Source organism: Pristis pectinata, chromosome 29 (assembly GCF_009764475.1).
Source record: "Pristis pectinata isolate sPriPec2 chromosome 29, sPriPec2.1.pri, whole genome shotgun sequence".
NCBI lineage: Eukaryota > Metazoa > Chordata > Chondrichthyes > Rhinopristiformes > Pristidae > Pristis > Pristis pectinata.
This window is the reverse complement of record NC_067433.1, coordinates 18,207,648-18,231,060: the sequence shown is the minus strand read 5'-3', so window position 1 is coordinate 18,231,060 and position 23,413 is coordinate 18,207,648. Positions and strand designations below refer to the sequence as shown.

The 23,413-nt window shown below is 47.2% G+C and overlaps 1 protein-coding gene across 7 annotated transcripts in view; it reads left to right on the top strand.

Annotated features, from left to right (window-relative positions):
- The window catches only part of tacc1 (transforming, acidic coiled-coil containing protein 1), a 164,185-nt gene that overhangs the window by 46,803 nt on the left and 93,969 nt on the right, over positions 1–23,413 (top strand). For 5 of the 7 annotated variants that reach the window (XM_052040791.1, XM_052040792.1, XM_052040797.1 and 2 more), the window contains one exon: positions 8,165–8,268. In XM_052040791.1, the coding sequence (XP_051896751.1) occupies positions 8,165–8,268 (104 nt within the window). Of the gene's footprint in view, positions 1–7,200; positions 7,541–8,164; positions 8,269–23,413 lie in introns of those variants that run through there. The other 2 variants (XM_052040793.1, XM_052040794.1) reach the window with 2 other exon arrangements.

The following is a 23,413-nucleotide window of genomic DNA, read 5'->3' as shown; positions in this document are numbered from 1 at the left end:
ACTCCAGTGGTTAGGGCTGAGGTACAATGAAGAAAATTGGAAAGAGGCTCTGTGCACTGACATAGCCTTGCTTGACCCTAGTCCATACTGGGATGTTGATGGACCTGTAGGTGAGGGTTGCAGCTTCCATGTCATTGTGAAACAGAGAATGGGTGACGACTTTGCAGAGAGAGCCAAACCTGAGGATGATCCTTCATAATCCTACCTTCAAGTGGAAGACTACTTTGAGGTCAAAAATGCTTATGTGTAGTAGGTGCTGCTGTACCCTAGATTCTTGCTGGACATCACATGATCTAGATTGTGTCCAATGTGTCCTTGATGGATGGAATCTGGCGCAGAGAAGGTTGAGAGCAACATCCCAGGATGCACTCATCTTGGCCCCAGCCAATTCTCCTGGAACATGAAAGGTGTTTTCCAGAAGCTGATAGGCAATGACTACGGACTCAGCTGCCTTAAGTATTAAAAATGAATGTATACTATTTCAAAAATGTCATCCTGGCAACAACAACTTGCATTGATGTAGCACCCTAAATATTAATTCTTTCCTTTGCTCTTTGAGCCAAGAACTTGGAGACATCTTTGAATTGTTATGAATCAATTGTTATGAAGGTGCAATATTAGGGGCGGATAAGTGTGAAGTGATACAGTTTGGGAGATCGAATTCGAAGGCAGAATACAAGGTTAATGGCAGGACTCTTAGCAGTGTGGAGGAACAGAGGGATCTTGGGGTCCATGTCCATATATCCCTCAAGGTTGCCGCGCAGATCGATTGGGTTGTTAAGAAAGTGTATGGAGTGTTGGCCTTCATTAGTCGGGATATTGAGTTCAAGGGTCGTGAGGTAACGTTGCAGCTCTATAGAACTCTGGTTGGACCACACTTGGAGTATAGTGTTCAGTTCTGGTCGCCTCATTACAGAAAGGATGTGGAAGCTTTAGAGTGGGTGCAGAGGAGATTTACCAGGATGTTTCCTGGATTGGAGGGCATGTCTTATTAGGATAGGTTGAGCGAGCTAGGGCTTTTCTCTTTGGAGAGAAGGAGGATGAGAGGTGACTTGATAGAGGTGTACAAGATGATAAGAGGCATAGATCGAGTGGACAGTCAGAGACTTTTTCCCAGTGTGACAATGGCTAACATGAGGGGACATAATTTTAAGGTGATGGGAGGAAGGTATAAGGGGGATGTCAGAGGTAAGTTTTTTACACAGAGTGGTGGGTACGTGGAACGCACTGCTGGCAGAGGTTGTGCAGTCAGATACATTAGGGTCATTTAAGAAACTCTTAGATAGAAACATGAGTGATAGAAAACTGGGGGGCTATGTGGGAGGGAAGATTTAGATAGATCTTAGAGCAGGATAAAATGTCGGCACAACATTGTGGGCTGAAGGGCCTGTACTGTGCTGCAGTGTTCTATGCCAGGGGAATTGGCTAGGGTTGAGGGTCAGGGCCAAGGTGAGTGCCTCCTGGGACATTGGACCTTGACCAGGAAGACTTTCTGCAGTGTGTGTTTATCAGGGTCATCATTCTTCCAGCACCAGACAGACCTCTCATTGAACTTTTGCAGTGGTGCAGTGAAAAAGTGAAAACCACAGGGAGTTTGGGAATGTCTACTGAGGCCAGGAGTTAAATGTTAAACTGAGCAACAAACGTTGCCTTCAGTAACCCTCAGAGCGGACACGATCTCCAGTCTGATAACGTCCATCTGCCCTTTTGCATGTCCCTGATCTTTAAACTCTCTCTACCACTGGCAATCTTGCCTTTGGACTTATTTCCAACATAGAAGAAGGTTGTTCTGCCCATTAATTCCTTGTTGGCTCCCAGCAGAGCAATCCCATCAGTTGCACTCCACCCGTAACCTATTCTCTCTCACATGCCCAACAACTCCCCTTTAATTCTTCTGCCAGTTACCTACACCAAGAGATACTTTACAGTGGCCAATTAACTTTGGGATGTGGGAGGAAACTGGGGATCCTGGGGGAAACTTGCATGATCACAGGGAGAACGTGCAAACTCCACACAGACAGCACCCAAGATCAGAATCAAACCCGGGTTTCTGGAATTGGGAGGCTGCACCACCACCTGTTGCACCCTTGTGACAGCTTTGAATTCCCTTCCCAATCCTCCAACACTTCCTTCCTCGAAGTTTACCAAATAATCATCCCTGTGGTATTGTTCCCTGCAGTGTTTGACAGGAAGGAATGTAACCCAGCAACAATAATTCCAGATGAAGTTGGGGATGAGTTTACTGCAGTGAGACAGAGCCTGTCCACAAGTATCTGGGCAAATCTGTCAACAGGTAGATTACCTCAAGAAGGAATTTAATGTGATGATGAATCTAATTACACGCTTCAGGGATAAGAGCTCTACTTAGCCACAAAACCCATGGATAATTCAAGAGATACGAGAAAGTAAAAAGCTAAAGTACGAAAAGGCAAAATTGACCAAAGATCCTGGTGACTGCAAGTGATACAGAAAATCGAAGGCAACTGAACAGACATGGGCAGAAAATTGGATTGGATTTGTTTAGGTGCACTAAAATAGTTGTTGCGTGCAACACCGGTACTAGTATGGGTTTACCCAACCCCAATACAATTTGTGATCTGATGTTGTTTTGTTTTGAAAGCGTGTACTAGTATTTCCAGCAGTGTGTCCTGAGCTGTGTGCTTCTTGGTGGAGATTGCAGGAGGAGCTCGTAGTTTCTGCACTGGTCACGGGGAAGGGCATCAGACCTTGGCGAGCTCTCTCTGAGGCAGCCATGTCAGAGGTGCCAAGGTAGCAGGGATGAAAGTGGGCTCCTATGGGTTGGTATGGTATCCCAGTAAGGAAGTGGCTGACACAGTCACAATAAGGAAGTTAAATCAGCAATCTTAGTGATAGGACTGTCCTTGTAGAAGGTTGCTACTTCTACCACTGCCTGGAGACAAGGGGGGAATTGACACAGTGTTCAGTGTGTGTAGGTGTGTGTGTGTGTGTCCACCTCCAGCCCCCCACTCAATGGTCTCTGCAGGTGGAGCCCTGTATCACCAAGAGGTGAGGAATGATCAGTGAGGCAAATTCATTGTGAGAGCTCCAGGGTGCAAGGTATACAAGATTGTTATCATTGATAGACTAAACAATGAAGTTGCACACATCATGAGCTTCACAGTGTGGTGCTGGCAGATGCTGTGTGCAGTACATAGACATCAGAATGGAGACTCTCTCATTCCTGGCTCGCTGGTGATCTTGGGTCAATGTGCTCCTGGTGACTGTCACAACAGTCGTACTCTCCCCATGGGAAGTCCAGATTCCTCGGTAGGTTGGGTGAAAGACCTGCATGTGTGTCTGATGCTAAGCAGAGGTCAGATACCCTGGAGGGAAATGGCGGCCAGAAGTCTAATCTTGCGACGATTCTAATTTCATCTGGAAATAATGACATTGTTTTATACACCTTATAGAGGTGTATGAATTCACAAGAGGCATAGATAGGGTGAATGCATACAGTCTTTTCCCCAGGAAAAGTGACTCAAAAGCTAGAGGGTATAGGTTTAAGGTGAGAGGGGAAAGATTTAAAAGGGATCTGAGGGGCAACTTCTTCACACAGAGGGTGGTGCGTATATGGAACGAGCTGCCAGAGGAAGTGGTTGAGGCAGGTACAATAACAACATTTAAAGGACACTCAGACAGGTACATGGATATGAAAAGTTTAGAGGGATGTGGGCCAAATGGAATAAGCTTAAATGAGCATCTTGGTTGGCATTGATGAGTTGGGCTGAAGGGCCTGTTTCCATGCGGTATTACTCCATGACTATAATGGCTTGTATTATCTACTGAGTGTAAAGCACTTAAAAAGCAGGCACTAATGGATCCAATTTCTAGGCACCTGTAACAGAGAGAAAGTATAAAATCACGCTTGCAAGAGATTGTAAAATCAACATTAAAAAATTAGCTTTAAGTGCAGAAAAGAGAGACTGGTTAAGAGCTTTGTGGTTCCCTGAGAAGAGGACTCTTAAGTGAAGGAGGGCAGGATGTAGGGTATTCAGGGAAGTCGAGTATTGAATCAGGAGCATGATCTCACCCAAAATTAATGTAGGCAGTGTTGCAGGAATGGAGAAAGTGACAGGGAAACGTGGCAAGCCCTGACTGCCCAATGGTTCCAACCCAGGACATTACAGATGCCCTACTGATTTGGGAAACTTTTCACTTAGGCTGAAAAACTGCACAGGAGATCCTGCTATTTAAGGAAGGTGGAAGGGGAAACTTGATGTCTGTTCTTTGGAAATTACATTCTAATTTCTTTTAATCATTCTCAGGTTACTGTGGGTGGGTGGGAATGTGGGGTTGAGGTTACAATTAAATCAGCCACGATCGTGTTGAACACTGAGAAGGGCCACGTACCCAGCCCTGCTCCTCAGGAGGACGTCATTAGTTCCCCTGTAACATCTCTTTCATACATCTCAGTGGGGATGGTTAGTAAGTTTGACTTAAGTTAGTAAGTTAGTAAGTTAAGTTAGTAAGTTGTGTCAGGTGACACAAAAATTGGGGGTTTGATATAGATATAGATATAGATATTTTAGGTATTTATTTATTAGTCACGTACATTGAAACGCACAGTGGAATGCATCTTTTTGCGTTACTGAGAATATGCTGGAGGCAGCCCACAAGTGTCGCCATGCTTCCGGCGCCAACATAGCATGCCCACAGCTCCTGACCTGTACATCTTTGGAATGTGGGAGGAAACCGGAGCACCCGGAGGAAACCCACGCAGACAGACGGGGAGAACATACAAACTCCTTACAGACAGCGGCGGGAATTGAACCCAGGTCTCTGGTGCTGCAACAGCGTTACGCTAACCGCTACACTACTGTGCCGCCCGTTGAGAATGAGAAGGATAGTCTGCAGAAAATAAAAGATGAAAAGGCATAGATCAGATGGGTAAGAAACAATTCCCCACGAAAGAGGTGTCTAAGACCAGAAGACATTGGTTTAAGATGAGGGGTAAATGGTTTAGAGGGGATCTGAGGAAGAATTTTGGAACGCACTGCCTGAGGGGGTGGTGGAGGCTGATACGCCCTCAACATTTGAGAAGCATCTGGATGAGCCAAGGCTTAGAAGATCACAGACAAATGCTGATCAATGGGATTAGTGTATATATAGGTACTTGATGCTCAGCATGGATGTGATGGGCCGAAGGGCCTGTATCAGTGCTATGTGACTCTACGACGTGCCCAGCATTTCCACCTCACCCCCCCCGCCCAATTCCCTGACCACACACTTTATAGCAACTGATTAACCTACCGACCAGGACACCAGAGCACCCGGAGCAAACCCGAGCGGTCACAGTGCAAACTCCAGGCAGGCAGCGCCCCAGGTCAAGATTGAACCAGGATTGCTGGAGCTGTGAGGCAGCAGCACTACTGCTCCTCCTAATCATTGTGTTTGCATGAAGATATCACTGGTTGGCCAGTATTTGCCCCCTGCCCCTGCTTTCCCCCCTCCCTTCCAGTCCTTATTAAAGCAGGGTTGATGGTAACGGTCAAGTGAGGGATATGTCAGGCCAGCTTGCAGTGGGATACAGTGGCGCAAGACTGCTTGGTTCTGAGCTGCCTGATCTGTTCTCAGTGGAAACCTCTGGCACACAATGCAATGAATGCTGCCCTCAGTGTGAAGGCAGGACTTTGAATGCACAGGAACTGTGTGGTGGTCACTCCAACTTCAACTATCTTCTGTGAGCCGTAGGTCGGCGAGGCTGCTGGTTTTTCCCTTGCCAGTTGCTGCAGAGCTGGTCTGATAAAATCACAAGGGGCATAGATAAGGTGGATGGCCACAGTCTTTTTCCCAGCTTGGGGGAGTCTCAAGCTAGAGGGCATGGGTTTAAGATAAGAGAAGATATCCTTATTAGTCACATGTACATCGAAGCACACAGTGAAATGCATCTTTTTGTGTAGAGTGTTCTGGGGGCAGCCTGCAAGTGTCGCCACGCTTCCGGCGCCAACATAGCATGCCCACAACTTCCTAACCCGTATGTCTTTGGAATGTGGGAGGAAACTGGAGCACCCAGAGGAAACACACGCAGACACGGGGAGAACGTACAGACTCCTTATAGATAGCGGCCAGAATTGAACCCAGGTCACTGGCGCTGTAAAGCATTACGCTAACCACTACACTACTGTGAAGTTGAGAGGGGAGAGATTTAAAGGGGACCTGAGGGGCAACTTCTTCACACAGAGGGTGGTGGGTATGTGGAACGAGCTGCGAGAGGAAGTGGTTGAGGTGGGTACAGTAACAACATTTAAAAGACATTTGGACAGATCCATGGATGGGAAAGGTATGGAGGGATGCAGGCAAATGGGACGAGCTCAGGTAGGCAACTTGGTCAGCATGGATGAAGTGGGCCGAAGGGCCTGTTTCTGTGCTGTATGACTCCGGGTACCCATGTCCTGGAGGTCGCAGCCACTCTGTCAGTCGTGGGCGTGGGGGGAGGAGGCACAGAGTGGGTGTGAACCAGGACACAGGAATTGCATGCGACTGCAGAGGAAATAACACAGGGGCTCTGGGTAAAGGGGATGGGATAGGAGTGGGGACAGACTCGATGGGATGAGTGGCCTCCTTCTACACCGTAACATTTCCATGGTGTCGCTGAGCCTCTGGGCCATGGCCACCGAGGCCAATCTCTTGGGAACTGGGGGTCCTGACCTCTGCTACCTGTAGTGTACCAGGCCGCAGTTCAAACGCTGTGGGGATGTCAGTGAGCCGGGCGACGTCGGTCCACTGTTTATTTAATGTTGGAAAAGCACGATTGGGCTTTCTGGAGTATTTTTATATCTTTGGCAGGCAGCCTGTTATCCACAGAGGCAGCAAGACAGTTTGAAGAGGACAGTAATTAGCAAACTAAATATATAGATGACCTCCAGTGACTGATTAAAAAAATACTGCTCGATTTAAACACGCTGTCCCAATGTATGAAATAATTTATACAGAATGTCAATGCCAATGCACAGTGGAATCTGGACAGTGTCTTTGCCGGGTTCTGTTGCAATCTCAGCCCCGGTGTTCAGGACCAGCCATCTTTCTGTGTGGAGGGGTCTCAGTCCCCTGCAGTTTGATTGAGGAGGGAAGTGGGGTGTCTCTGGGGGTCCCGGGGTGGTATTTGGGGAGGGGTGGGTGCAGGAGGAGATGTGTCTTTGGAATGCTCCGGGATCTGCTGGGCACAGGCAGCAGTGGGAGGAGCTGGCGGGTGTCAGCAGCAGCGGCTCACTGGAAGGAAGCGGGCTGCATGTTTCACGTTTAACCACATCCGCGGCTTCAGCAGCAACGCAGATTCACTCGGTCGGGCACCAGCCTTGCTGCTGGAGTTCCCCTCCATTTTGGGAGAAGCAGGCGGGCGGCCGGCTAGCTGCAGGCTGTCACCGATGGCGTTCAGTCCGTGGCAGATCCTGTCTCCCCTCCAGTGGGCGAGGTGGACCTGGACGGCGGTGCGGGGCGGTGCTGGGGATGGGGAGGACCAGGAGCAGGGACCCAGTGAGGGCGGGGAGGCAGAGCCCGCCGTGAGGAGGGTCAGCTTCAGGCAAGTTGCTGCACTGGACATGTCTGTGTGTGTGTGGAGGGGTGTATATATGGTATAGCTGTGGGCGGGGTGTCTATTTGGTGTGTGGGTGTGTATTGTGTGTGTGTATGGGATGTGTATGGTGTGTGTGTATGGGGGTGTGTGCGTGTGTGTGTCTATGGTGTGTATTGTGTGTATGGGGCGTGTGTCTGGTGTGTGTATGAGGGTGTGTATCTATGGTTTGGGTGTGTGTGGGGTGTCTATTTGGTGTGTATGGGGTGTGTATTTGACATGTTTGTGGTTTGTGTGTGTATGGGGGTGTGTATGGTGTGTGGGTGGATGTGTGTGACTGTGTAGTGTGTGTATGGGTGTGGTGTGTAATTGGTGTGTGTGCATATGGTGTGCATGAGTGTGTGTATGGTGAGTGTGTGCATGCATGCATACAGCGTGTGTGTATGTATATATATATATATATATATATATATATATATATATATATAATGGTGAGTGTGCATGTGCATGGTGTGTGTGTGCTGTGTATACAGTCTGGGTAAATGCAGCCGCTGTTTAATCTCGGGGGAATGTGAATGCATGGAGATTCACTTCAGAAAGCACACTTCTTCATTTCTCTCCCTCTTCCCCCAGTTCTGACTCCGACACCAATTTTGAGACACCTGTTGCTGATACACCTGCCCCAGGACCCTTGGGCCTCTCTGAAAGTGAACTGACCCCCAAACAGACTGACACTGGTAAGTCCTTTCCAAACCACGCTGAGTGAATGGGTGGGAACTGCAGAATGTTTGTGATGTGAGTTGTGCCAGGCCGCTGTCTTCCTGTATTTACCTGCCTAAGACACGGGGATGTGAGCACAAGACGTTCAGTGTGAATCTGTGCCCAGTGCGGCCCTCCCCTCGTGTGCAGAGCAGAACCAATTGCTTCTTTAAGTTGCCAGCATTGCTTTAGCAGCAGGATCTCCTGGCTGTAGAACCAATTATTGTACAACAGAGACGCCCTCTATGGCAGGAATCGTTGACCACTCATATTTTGTCGTAACCTACCAGCACATTTTCTGGAGTTCACCAAGGAGTCAATTGTCATCCGAAAACTCAGGATTAGTAAGGGCCAATGCAATGTATAATCATCCACAAAAGGGAGATATCTTCAAACTGATGCTCTACATCTTGATTCCAGAGAGGAGCCATTCATACTCCAGTGTCTTATTCTGAGGCAATTTTTCCTTTCAAGATGCAATGATCAAAAATAATTGTTGCCTTTTGTTTGCTGCAAGTGACTGCTGTTATGAGAACTTATTTTGAATGCTCAGCTCATGTTGAAATATTTTGAAGTGACTAATTTCTTTGTGAGCTCCCACGTGTTTGGAAAGAAACCAACCAGACATCAAGTGGGGAAATGCTGCTTCTGGGATCTGCCAGAGCCTTTGGGTTTGGTGTTATTATTTGAAAGGATGTGATAACTAGACCAAGGCTGGTGACCCTGGCTTGTTATAATGTACACTGCAAGTCTTGCCTGCTGATGTTCCATCCAGTCTTGCATCCAAAGGCTGCTGCGGGCAATGTGTAACCAAAAACCAGGCTTGATCCAGGATTTATGACTTCTTGAACTTGAACTGCTGAGATACCAAGAGAGGGAATCTGCGATAAAGAAATTTGGCATGTCCCCTTTGACACTCATCAATTTTTATTGATGCACCATAGAAAGCATCCTATCTGGATGCATCACGGCTTGGTACGGCAACTGCTCTGCCCGGGACTGCAACAAACTGCAGAGAGTTGTGGACACAGCCCAGCGCATCACTGATACCAGCCTCCCCTCCATGGACTCTTGTCTTTACCTCTCACTGCCTTGGTGAAGCAGCCAGCATAATCAAAGACCCCACCCACCCGGGTCATTCTCTCTCCTCTGCTCTCCCATCAGGCAGAAGATACAGGAGCCTGAGGGCACATACCACCAGGACAGCTTCTATCCCACTGTGATAAGACTATTGAATGGTTCCCTTATATGATGAGATGGACTCTTGACCTCGCAATCTACCTTGTCTGACCTTGCACCTTATTGTCTACCTGCAATGCACTTCCCTGTAGCTGTGACACTTTACCCTGTATTCTGTTATTGTTTTACCCTGTACTACCTCAAGGCACTGTGTAATGAATTGATCTGTACGAACGGTATGCAAGACAAGTTTTTCACTGTACCCTGGTACAAGTGACAATAATAAACCAATACCAATACATGGTGTCCCTCACTGACATCCTGACACCTGGATGTGCAAGGCCACAGGCCCATATTTCATATTTCCTTATGACATAGAAAGAGACTGTTCAGCCCATTGAGTGTCTGCTAGCTCACAGTGCAATCCCATTCCCTGCTAACCTATTCTTCCCACATTCCCATCAACTCCCTCCAGATGCTGCTTCTCAAGGGACAATTCACAGTGGCCAAGGAGAAACCCACAGAGAGAAGGCGTAACCTCCTCATGGACAGCACCGGAGGCCAGGATCGAACCCAGGTTAATGGATCTGTGAGGCAGCACCCCTGCCCGCTGTGCCCCTCAACAACATTTTGACTGCAAAGCACTGTCACCTTCTTTCCCCCCCCCCCCCCCCCCCACCCCCAATCTCAATAGACTAACAGTTTGTAACGCTGGGCACAATGAAGGTTCTTAAAGCAGCGTATGGCTGCACCATTTAGCATAATGAGCCAAATGGCCTCTTCCTTTGCTGTACCCTAGCTTGTGAACGTGGGAAAGGAGGTCAGGTGTGGCCAGGCTTTAGGGAGTGAAGTCCTCGAGAGTTATCCTCACCAGTGCACCGTTGTAAGAGACAAGGCCAGCAGTACCTTGCCTCTCCGAACCTCCTTTTAAAAGCTCCTGAACACCCATCTCTTTGACCAGACTTCTATTGTCTACCTCACTGTCTTGGTGGCAGTTTTGTTTGTTCGTGCTCTGGGAAGTAGCCAGGAAATTTGCGCCGGCAGTTTGACGGCTAGTGATGATAATGGTGACAACTCCACATGCAGCCCATGGCAGCCGAGGCCAGGAACTCGGTAATGTCGGTGAGGGGATGCAGTCTGCAACTGTTCACCCCTGTGGGTTTTGGTAATGGGCCAGGACACGACGAGAGGCAAGCCCCCACACCACCCATCCCCATTAATCAGTGAAAATCTGTGCCACGGAAAGAGGCCATTCAGCCTATTGTCCCTGTGCTAGTCAAGAAAGACCCAGCTAGCCTAATCCCAGCTTCCAGCACTGGGACTATAAACCTTGCACTTCAAGCACAGAATCATGTCCTGTTCAATGTGATGGGGGCTCTTGCCTCTCTCACGCTTTCATGCACTGAGTTCTGGATCTACACTATTCTCTGGGTGAAAACTATTTTCCTCATCTCCCCTGTAATCTTGCAAATGAGTACTTCAATCTCTGCAGCAACAAACAAACTACTGGAGGAGCTCAGTGGGTCAAGCAGCATCTGTAAGGGGAGAGGAATTGCTGATGTTTCAACTTGAGACCCTGCATCAGGACTTAAATCTCTGTCCCTGGTTATTGGTCAGTTGCTGAGAGACATGGCACCTTCCTCTGTCCAGCCTCTTCATACTGTTATACACGTCAATTAAGTCTTCCCTCGACCTCTGTTCCAAAGAAAACAATCCTGGCCTATTCACTCTTTCCTCATTTGTTGACCCTGGTTGTCAAGGCTTTGTACATGGAGTGGTTCTGGTTAACAATGTAATTGGTTTATTATTGTCACATGTACTGAGATACAGTGAAAAACTTTGTTTTGCATGCCATCCATACAGATCATTCCAAAGCATGAATACATCGAGGTAGTACAAAGGGAAAAGCAATGCAGAATATGGTGTTACAGTTACAGAGAAAGTGCAGTGCAAGTAGACAATAAGGTGCTAGTGCCACAACAAGGAAGAGTGTGAGATCAAGAGTTCATTTTACAAGAGTTTCGTTCAAGAGTCTTATAACAGTGGGATAGACGCTGACCTTGAGTCTGGTGGTGCGTGTTTTCGAGCTTTTTTTAAAATCTTCTGCCTGATGGAACGGGGGGGGGGGAGGGGGGGGGAGAAGAGAAGATGACTGGGGTAGGAGGGGTCTTTGACTACGTTGGCTGCTTTCCCACTGCAGTTTCCCCCAGCTCCAGTTGAAGGGGAGAAGGTTGGGGGTGGGGAAGGAGTACTACTCAGTTGTTTGTAACCACAGTAAAACTTCAAATTACGAGACATTCCATGTAGATGAACATCCCCTTCTCCTGAGACATCTGCCTTTGAGCACAGTCATTTCCACAATGTTTTTTTTTCTTCCTGTTTTTATGAACAGGGAGCCAGCTGCTTTTGGTATTTTGCTGCTCCCCACCATCCCAGATTGATCAGTGTAATTAAAAGGGCTGAGCATCCCTTGCAAAAAAATACCCATTAGTAATTCAGAGGAGCAGACAGTGTCCCATTCCACTGTAATTTGTAACATGTTTGGAGACTGGATCTAAAAAACAGACCAAAGCAGTTGTTGCATGAAGTGGGTACAAGGGTGGTGCAGTGAGTTGCTGCCTTGCATCTCCAGAGGTCTGGGTTCGATCCCAACCTTGGGTGCTGTCTGTGTGGAGTTTGCATGTTCTCCCCATGACTGTATATGTTCCCCCCCCCCCCCCACCGCCCCCTGGGTGCTCCGGTTTCTTCCCACATCCCAAAGATGTGCAGGCTGGTTGATGGGTGTCAGGAGAACTGGGGTAGCTGACAGACATATGAGAGAGAGAGAGAGAGTAGGTTACCAGGAAATAGTGGGACGATGGGATTGCTCTGAGAGCTGGCGGAGATGCAATGGGCCAAATGGCCTCCTTTAATATGAAATATAAGAATGTTCTGCATGTGATGCTTCTGGCTGCAGCAGATACACTGACTGCATTTGGACTGGAATATAGAGTGACAGATTGGTACTTGAAGCATTTAATCATTGAAGCAGAAACTTGCATACATATTGGATTAAACCTTTTGGGGCAGATAGTACTCTGTGAGTTCAACCCCCATCATCCTTCCGATGTGCCCCACCCATGCTGGGCAGAGAGAGGGGTGACTGGCCCAGGACAGGACAGGGCAGGCGGAGGTGGATTCTGCCCCTGTACCAGCTGCTGTGAACTGGCTGCCACAGTGGTCCCGACAGCACTGTTGATTGAGAGGCTGTTGTGCATGGAGGTGAAAGAAAGGGGCCAATTTAAATTCAAAACACAACCCACCCAAGTTGCAAATAGAGAGTACAGATTTCAAATTCACATGCTCCGGAGTGGGTTTCCTTAAACCCTTGGTAACAGGCTGCTGAGAGGATCTTTTTGATCTTTGACTGCCCTTTTCTTGATGGGAAATGTCTAATTTAAAATATCCCTGCAGATGGTTTGGCTGCTTGAATAGCCCAAGGGTTGTCATGTGGTGGAGAGTCATTCCATTTGGCCCATCGAGTCTATGGTGGCTCCTGGAGCAATCCCATTCCCCCAGAAACATTGACTGTTCATTTCCCTCTACAGATGCTACCTAACCCGCTGAGTTCCTCCTGTAGTTTGTCTTATGGCTCCAGATTTCAGCATCTGCAGTATCTTGTAGCTCCAAATTCCACCCCTCTGTTTATTTCCCTGTAAGCTATTCTCTCTCACCTCCTCATCAACTCCCCCTCTTCCTATTCTCCTGCCACTCTCCTGCACATTAGGGGCAATTTACAGTGGCCATTTAACCTACCAACCTGCACGTCTTTGGAATGTGGGAGAAAACCAGAGCATCCGGGGGAAACCAACATGGTCACAAGAACATTCAGAAGGATAATTCTCGGAATGAAAGGTTTAACATATGAGGAGCCTTTGATGTCTCTGGCCCTGTACTTGATGGAGTTCAGAAGGATGAGGGGGGATCTCATTGAAACCTACTGGATACTGAGAGGCCTGGATAGAATGGACGTGGAAAGGATGTTTCCATCAGTGGGAGAGCCTAGGATCCAAGGGACTTCCCTTTAGAACTGAGATGAGGAGGAATTTCTTCAGCCAGATGGTGGTGAATCTGTGGAATTCATTGCCACAGAGGGCTGTGGAGGCCAAGTCATTGGGTGTATTAAGGCAGAGATTGATACGTTCTCGATTTTTCAACTTTCATAAAATTCAAGTGCATTTCAAGTGTGAAGTGGTTCATTTTGGTAGGTCAAATATGTTGGCGGAATATAGTATTAATGGTAGGACTCTTGGCAGTGTGGAGGATCAGAGGGATCTTGGGGTCCGAGTCCATAGGACACTCAAAGCGGCTGCGCAGGTTGACTCTGTGGCTAAGAAGGCATATGGTGTATTGTCCTTCATCAATCGGGGAATTGAATTTAGGAGCCGTGAGGTATTGTTGCAGCTATATATGTCCCTGGTCAGACCCCACTTAGAGTACTGTGCTCAGTTCTGGTCGCCTCACTACAGGAAAGATGTGGAAGCCATAGAGAGGGTGCAAAGGAGATTTACAAGGATGCTGCCTGGAATGCGGAGCATGCCTTATGAAATCAGGTTGAGGGAACTCGGCGTTTTCTCCTTGGAGAGACGGAGGATGAGGGGGGACCTGATTGAGGTGTATAAGATGATGAGAGGTATGGATAGGGTAGATAGTCAGAGGCTTTTCCCCAGGGCTGAATTGGTGGCCACAAGAGGACATAGGTTTAAGGTGATGGGGAGTAGATATAGAGGAGATGTCAGGGGTAAGTTTTTTTACTCAGAGGGTGGTGAGTGCATGGAATGGGCTGCCGGAAACGGTGGTGGAGGCTGATACGATAGGGTCTTTCAAGAGACTGTTAGATAGGTACATGGAGCTGAGTAAAATAGAGGGCTATGGGTAAGCCTAGTAATTTCTAGGGTAGGGACACGTTTGGCACAGCTTTGTGGGCTGAAGGGCCTGAATTGTGCTGTAGGTTTTCTATGTTCTATGATTAGTAAGGGAGTTAAGGGTTATGGGGAGAAGGTGGAAGAGTGGGGTTGAAAAAAATTAGCCATGATTGAATGGCAGAGCAGATGGGCTGAATGGCCTAATTCTGTTCCTATATTTTCTGATCTCATGGTCACAGGGAGAATAGACAGCACTGGACGTCAGGATCGAACCTGAGTTGTTGGAGCTGTGAAGCAATGGCTCTACTAGCTGTACAAGGGTGAAGTGGGATTGATGTGGATGGGGAAGGGCCATAAATCACCTGGGCTCACCCTGTTCCATCGGCGTTCTGCATTGGAATGAGGTTTGGCACAGAACCAGGAGTAGGACTCCGATCTCATGGAACCACACTGCAGAGGAAGCCAGCTCTTTGAAGGAACTCCATTTGTTCCCACCTCCCTGCTCGACAGCCGTGGACACTTTTCCAGCACAAAATACTGAACAATGCCTGAGTGCAGTTCTCCGGCAGTGCCACTTGATCAGAGGAGCCGTCTTTTAGGTTAATGTCAAGCCAAGGCCCTGTCTCCTCCGTCAGGTGGGCGCGGAAGATCCCATGGTGGTATTTTCAATGAGATTGGCCTGATCAAGAACTCAGCATGATAATAATCAGTTTCGTAACTGGTTTAGTGTTGTCATGTGTACTGAGATACAGTGGAAAAACTTTGTTTTGCATGCCATTCATACAGATCATTCCAAACGCAAGTACATCAAGGTAGTATAAAAGGAAAACCAATAACAGAATGCAGAATATGGTGTTACAGTTACAGAGGCAGTGCAGATAGGCAGATAAGGTGCAAGGGCCACAACGAGGTAGATTGTAAGATCAAGAGTTCATCTTTATCTTACAAGGGGTCCATTTAAAAGTCTTATAACAGTGGGATAGAAGCTGTCCTTGAGCCTGGTGGTACGAGTTTTCAAGCTTTTCAAGTCCTTCCATCAGGCAGGACTTACAAGGGGGGGGGGGGAAGAAGAGAGAATGACCGGGGTGGGAGGGGTCTTTTATTATATTGGCTGCTTTCCCAAGGCAGCAGGAAGTGTAGACAGAATGAGTGGATGGGAGGCTGGTGTGTGTGATGTGCTGAGCTGTGCCCACAACTCTCTTCAGTTTCTTGTGGTCTTGAGCAGTGCAGTTGTCACACCAAGCTGTGATGCATCTGGCTGGATGCGACTGACACTTTGAGGGAGAATGCCAATATTTCCCTAACTCTGGTCTGTCATGAAGTAGTTAATCAGCTCCATGGTGTAAACAAAGGTATTGTACAGGATGCAGCATTGCACTGGGGCTCTGACACATTTCAGATGGGCAGGAGACCAAGTGCACAATGCAGTGATTCACTTACAACACAACTTGAAAATAGTGGATTTAAAAACAGTTGATGCACAGTGACCCTTGATGAACTGCTGTTCAAACAAAAGGCTTATTATGGTGTCAAATAGACCCCATGAAGGGTCACAATCTTCGTGAAACATCTGATCTGGTAATTGCATCTTTACAGGGGTGGCAGAGATGCCATGCGTCTATTTTTATCTCAGCGTGGGGAGTTCCTGTAAAATGATGCATTCAACACAATTCACATCCTGCTTCAAGTAAACAAATAACAAATGCTTTTTGTTGAAGATGATGCATGTTTTTTTAAAGAGAACGAGGATACATTTGCCTCTCAGTTTAGCTTTAAATTATGATTGCATTATTATTCTTCCATCTTATTAAAATTAGTGCAGAGAGCATTATATCCGTGCTGGGTGAGTGTAAAAACTTTGTCAGAACTTGGAATTCTAGGCTGGCACTCCAGTGCTGAGGGAGTGCTGTCCTGCCAGATGCAGCCCTCTTTCAGATGGGATGTTAGAGTGAGGTCTCAGTAACACTCCCAGCTCAAAGCGAAAATCTTTTGGCCATATTTCCAGGACTAGCAGGGAGAGTTTACCTTTGACACTCGCTCATACTTATTGTCTTATAGTCTGGGGGAAAAAAAAACTACTTGTCTGGTTAGTACGTTGTGGGGGCTTGCTTTGCGCAAAGCAGTTGTTGTATTGCCCAGCTGACCTCATTAAAATTCCTCATGTCGAGTGCTTTAGGATATTCTGAAAGGGATGGGAAAGGCACTATAGAAATGTCAGTCTGCCTTTCCTCCTCTGTGCACATTCCCAAAGAGTTCTCCCGCTGGCTCTCTGGTGAAAACCGTCCCCCTCCCAACAGTTGGGAACTTCTCCTGAAGTTTTGTGGCTACTCCAAGGCTCTGCGGAGTGTTCCGATGCCAGGGAATTTAAGGAAGTCAGCTGACTGTGAATGCTGACCTCTATTGCAGGCTGCAATCTCTCGTCCACTACAGATGCAATTGATGGTGAATTTGTTCTTTAATTTTGGAAGAAAAAATTTCACACTATAACTAGATTTTGACAGAAAATACCTATTGTCACCATTTGATGCCAGTGTGATGTTAAGAATGTCATCTGGCTGTAGGCAATTTACATAGATTGCTTAAAGAGGGCATTGCATTACTGCTCATGACATGTGGGTCATTATTACAGAGGTATCCTCAGAGATGTACGTCACCCACTGCAGGCACTGGGTGGAGAACCAGCAGCCACACCGCACCCTCAAATTTCATGCATGCATAATTATGGGGGGCACACTGACCATTACAATTTGGAGAGAGCTCCTCTCTCATTCACAGATCTCTCGTATCGTAAATATACAGCACAGTGTGTAACAGTTGGTATTTTCAATGGATCTATAATCTTTTTTACAGACAGTGTGTGCAGAGTGAGAATTGTTAAGAATTATAACACAATATCAAACTACGCAGTGACACTCTGCCCTAGTACAGTGTCCCTTGCACAGTGTCACAGTGGACAGTGACATGTTGATCCACTGGAGCGTCACAGCGCAGTGTCACAGTGGACAGTGACACTCTGGCCCAGTGAGGTATCACACTGGACAGTGGCACCCTGCTTTGAGCAGTGCCTTGGACGTCAGATGTTACTTTGCTGTACAATAGTATGGAACTCTGGAATGTGACAAACCACAGATGTGAACGGGGAACAAGCAGGTTAGGGAACCAGAGCATAAACTAATACCAAGAACTAGTGGCAGAGAGGAATAATTATTACTTCCCTGTTGGCGATCATTGATCAACAGAGAATATATTCATGGTTTGCTGCTTCAGTTTCATCTATGTGTTTGCTTGTCGTTTTAATAATCAGAATGCCAGATATACAGTTCCGCCTGTTACCATTTATTGACACATCATTAATATCTCTGCTTATGTAGTTTCCTGGAGATAGGTTGCAAAAATTTAATACATAAACAGTATTATTCCTTGTTGGTTCTTTGTCAGTGGGGAGCACTCTCACCTCTGTGTTGGAAGTTTTGTGGGTTCAAATCCCACCACAGAAACCTAGGCACAAAAATCCGGTATTCATTCCAACACAGCCCTGAAGGAGTGCCACATTATTGGGGAATGATCTTTCAGCCCCACCTTCCCCACCCCCCCCCCCCCCCCCGATGGCCCCTTCAGATGGGGGAACAGTGGAGGGGAGAGTTGGGTATGGGCATGATGAGTGAGAGTGGGTGGAGAACAGTGTTCTTCCCTCTGCTCTGGACCAATATCTCTCCCTGAATCAGGACACCTGATCAATATCGTGTTGCTGTTCATGGGAGCTTGCTATGTGCAAGTTGGCTGCCACATTGGTTTATATTTGTCACACGTACTGAGGTACAGTGAAAAGCTTTGTTTTGCATGCCATCCATACAGATCATTTCATTACAACAGTACATTGAGGTAGTATAAGGGAAATCGATAACAGAATGCACAATAAAGTGTTACATTTACAAAGTGCAGTGTAGGTAGACAATAAGATGCAAGGGCCATAACAAGGTATTGAGGTCAGGAATCCATCTTATCATACTAGGGGACTGTTCAATAGTCTTATAACAACAGAATAGAAGCTGTCCTTAAGCCTGGTGGTACATGCTTTTAGGTTTCTATATCTTCTGCCCGGTGGGAGGGGGAGAAGAGAGAACGTCCGAGGCAGGTGGGGTCTTATTTACTATATAATAGTGACTATACTTAATTATTGTAAAGCCCTTTGGCATGTCTTGCAGATGTGAAAGGTGCTCTGTCAATTAGTAGCTGTGAAGTTCAAAATGATGTTGTGATATCTAAGTACTCCCTTTAAGGTTTGTGAGTGCACCATTTGGTGCCATGTGACAGAATCGGAATCACCAAACATAAATGTGAAGTGCTCACCTGTCACCTCATCAAATCGTGCAGTGCCTCGTCCCTGCCCACCATAATGCCTGTCTATGCTCATCCCATTTGCCCACTTTATGCTCATATCTCTCTGCCTTTTCTATCCAAGCACCTGTCCAAATGCCAAGTGTTGTCTTTGTACCTTCCTCCACCAACTCCTTTGGCAGCTCGTTTCAGATAACCACCGGCCTCTGTGTAAAAAAACTTACCCCTCACATCCCCTTTAAATTTCTCCCCTCTCACCTTAGGCCTGTGCCCTCTAGTTCTAGACTCCCCTGCCCTTGGAAAAAGACTCTTGATATTCTCTATGACCCTAATAATTTTATTAACCTCTATAAAATCACCCCTCAGTCTCCTACATTCCAGTGAGAATAAACCCAGCCTATCCAATCTCTCCTTATAACTTCAGCCCTCCATTCCAGGCAACATCCTGGTGAATCTCTTCTGCACTCTCTCTGTTGCTACCACATGATTGCTGTCACACTGGGCAGTGATACGCTGACCTAGCACAACGTCACACTGAACAGTGATGTGCCGAGCTAGCACATTGTTCTAATCGTTGTTCTCTAACTTGGCCTTCAGAGGATCTGTTTTGAGTTCTGCGGCTTCTTCTGCATTGGGTTGGCAGCAGTGTGAGAGGAGCTTGGCTGTGGTGTGGGAGTTGGGTGGGGAGCAGTGGAGGGTGAGTGTGGGTTGGGGTATGGTGAGTGACAGTGGGTGTGGCTGAGCAAGCCGTGGAACTTCTCCAGCCCAACGACTGAGTGCAGGACACAGTGGGAGGTGGGGAACAGCCAGAGCAACAGACAGAGAGGTCAGACAGCAGGTTCCTTTCTGAGAGGATGTAGTGTCAGGGGATACAGTGGAGGGCGTGCGTGCCCCACAGGGGGACTGGGGCAGGTATTGGTATTGGTTTATTATTGTCACATGTACCGAGGTCTTTCATCCCATTTGTACAGGTCAATTCATTACACAGTGCACTGAGGTAGTACAGGGTGAAAACAATAACAGAACACAGAGTAAAGTGTCACAGCTACAGGGAAGTGCATTGCAGGTAGACAATAAAGTGCAAGGTCATAACAAGGTTGGTTGTGAGGTCAAGAGTCCATCTCATTGCATAAGGGAACCGTTCAATAGTCTTATCACAGTGGGATAGGAGCTGTCCTTGAGCCTGGTGGTATGTGCCCTCCTGTATCTTCTGCCTGATGGGAGAGGGGAGACGAGAGAATGACCTGGGTGGGTGGGGTCTTTGATTGTGCTGGCTGCTTCACTGAGAGGTGGTGGAGTTGGTGATGTGGCATTTGGGTGAGGCAGAGTCCAAGTGAAAGGAAGATAGAGTAAAATGACCATAGAACGCAGAACAGTACAGCTCAGGAACAGGCCCTTCGGCCCACAATGTTGTGCTGAACTAATTAAACTAGTAATTAAATTCCTAACTAAACCAATCCCTTCTGTCTACACAATGTCCACATCCCCCCATTCTCTGCACATCCATGTGCCTGTCTAAGAGCCTCTATTGTACCTGCCTCCACCACCTCCCCTGGCAGCGCATTCCAGGCACCCACCACTCTGTGTAAAGAGAAAAACTTGCCCCACACATTTCCTTTGAACTTACCCCTCTCAACTTAAGTACATGCCCTCTAGTATCAGACATTTCGACCCTGGGAAAAAAGATACTGGCTGTTTATCTATGTCTTGCATAATTTTATAAACCTCTATCAGGTCTCACCTCAGCCTCTGCCGCTCCAGAGAAAATGACCCAAGTTTGTCCAACCTCTTCTTATAGCACGTGCCCTCTAATCCAGGCAACATCCTGGTGAACCACTTCTGCACTCTCTCCAAAGCCTCCACATCCTTCCTGTAATGGGACAACCAGAATTGAATGCAGTACTCCAGATGCGGCCTAACCAGAGTTTTATAAAGCTGCAACATAACTTCCCGACTCTTGAACTCAATCCCTCGACTAATAAAGGCAAGCATGCCGTACGCCTTCTTTACCACCCTATCGACTTGTGCGGCCACTTTCAGGGAGCTGTGGACTTGGATCCCAAGCTTCATCTGTACATCACATTACAAAAGAGCAGTACACTGACAAAAAAAAAGAATTTCAAACAATTTCTGGACGTTGCTGGCTGTATTTCTTCCAGGCAGTCCCTCGAGTTTGAGGATGACCTACTTCCACTCCGTTTGTGTGGGTTCAGAGGTGACTGATGAATCCAGGCTCTTCTGCGGGTGTGGCAGGAGGTGCCTGACGGAGTGGGTAGGCAGTTTGAGCACACGCTGCCCACCGTTTACGGCAGCGCCTCTGTGTGCTCCTAACACGTGAACTTGAGGTTCTCGGACCACCCCAAATGCCCCTCCGCTTTAAGGGGTCAAGGCCAGGGATTACCAGGAGTCAGTGGGGATGTTGCATTTTTTTCTGAGGAGTCTTGAACACGTCCTTGAATCTTTTCCTCTCTCGAATCTGGAAATCTCTTCCCCTTACAGAGTTCAGAGTAGAGTTTCTGGAGCTTTGCTCCATTAGCCATTGATAGGACATCACATCAAAGTGTGGTTCACTCCTCTCTGATCCAGGAGATGCGATCTGAAGGAGTGAATAATTTGAAAAAGAATTCAGACTTCTGTTTTCACCATTCCATCAACCACAGGTGCTCCTCTACAGTTTAATAGCTCTGCAGGAGTAAGGTGTATTGTCAGGGTTATTTATTGAAAATGTTACAGTCAATTACATGACCCTCTGGGTCCATTTGCCTGTAATGAGGAGCACGATGAAGAATTAAATAGCGAGGCTGATTTATGGCTGATACCCAGGGACTCTGAGGTCAGGATGCTGACGTTATCCAGTTGCATCAGCGAGTAATAGAAAATCAAAATGCTGCAAGGTGCTGGAAACCTGAAATAAAAGCAAAATGCTGGAAACACTCAGCAGGTCAGGCAGCCTGCGTGGAAGGGAGACAGAGTTAATGTTTCAGGTCTGAGACCCTTCAACAGAACTGGAAAAGTGAGGAAACAAGTTGTGTTTTTAATTTCTGCAGAAAGTTGGGGAGGGACGGATGGGACAAAGGGAATATCTCTGATAGGGTGAGGCTGGGGTTGCCATGGTGACCTCATAGTTAGTGGATGGGGGAGGAGCCTGTCCTGGAGAGAGTCCCACCACCAATCCTTTCCCGGAATTTAGCTGCTCTCCCCTCTGTGAGAATTTGGTGATGAGAATTAATTACAAGCCCCAAATGTGCGGTTAAACTGAGAGCCTCTGAGGCAGGTTTACCCATTGAAGGGCTGAGTATTGGATCAAAGTGCGGAAGGACAGGACTGCACTGGTAGTGATGAACATTTAATGTACCGCGGTTGGGGAGCAGGAGGATCCCAGCTCGAGCTAATTCTAATCATCATTGTCTTCTGTTAATCCTGTCAGTCATCTCGTTTAATTTGTTATCACCTGCATAATCTGATCTCATGAATTATTCATTTGTACCCCAGCTTTCAACATCAAGGGAAAGGATGTGGATTTCTTGTGGGTTACGTTAGTTCGAGGAGCTTGGCAGAGGCAGTATTTTGTTTAAGCCAATGTTTCTGTGACTGTATTTTGCTGCCTCCCCTCTCCTCACTGCTACAGGCAGGCTAAACCGGGTGCTAAATCAGTGGACCATTCACGGGACAGTTTCCTGTTGACATTTGTTTTGGATATCTAGCCCACTCTCACAGGTATGGGAAATATAGAACTAACATTTACACAGCACCCGTCACTATCAGGATGTCAGTGAAGTGCTCTTGAAATGCAGTCACTGTAGGAAATGTGGTGGCCATTTGTGCACAGCAAGCTCCCACACATGTCAGCAATGAGCGGAGAACCTGTTCTGGTGACGTCAATTGGCAGACGTATCAGATACTGGGGAGAGTTTGCCTTCAGATGAGATTCCGTCCCTTTTCTTCCACCTGAGAGAATGGAATGGGCCTTGGAATGACTTCTCATCTGAGAGACGGCACCTCTCAGTGTTTCCAAGCTCTCCCTGTTCCCCAAGTAGAGGCAGCGAAACCCCCACCTTGGAAAAGAAATGAACAGAGTGCAGCTTTAACAGAGCCTCTCTCTGCAGTGAGCTGGATATCCAGATACTGCAGTCTCTTGGAAGCTTTTAACTGAACCTCCTGTGGTTTCAAACATCACTTTAGCAAGCTGCAAATTATTCATGGATTTCATGCCTGCAGGTAGCTTCCTCCCTGAATTACTGCTCAGTGGTTCTGCCAGTGATGCTGAGTGCTCATGTGCATCTTGTTCAGTCAGGGCAGACTGTGAATGTGAGTTGATGTGACCTATTATTAGTATGGGCCAGCTCCATCAGTCTGTCAGAGGAGGGTTTGCTAAATAAAGCTCCTGTAACACTGCGCCTGTAATATTATGCACAGGGCATAGGTTTAGGGTAAGGGGTGTTGGATTCGACTGTTTTAAGTAGTTTTTTTTTAACATGTATAGTGTTTAATACACCTCAAGTGGCTGCACAAGGAATGGCCGCTTCCTAGCTTATTGGTTCATCCATCAGGTGTTTTCTCATTGGTTGATTTTGCCACAGATATCTAATAGGTTTTCTGATTGGACTATTGTTAGCTAAGGAGTACCTCTGATCTGAGGTGTCGTTTTCTGTTTATCACTCTCTTGCTTATCTTTCTCTCTCTCGCCTATATATCTCTCTCT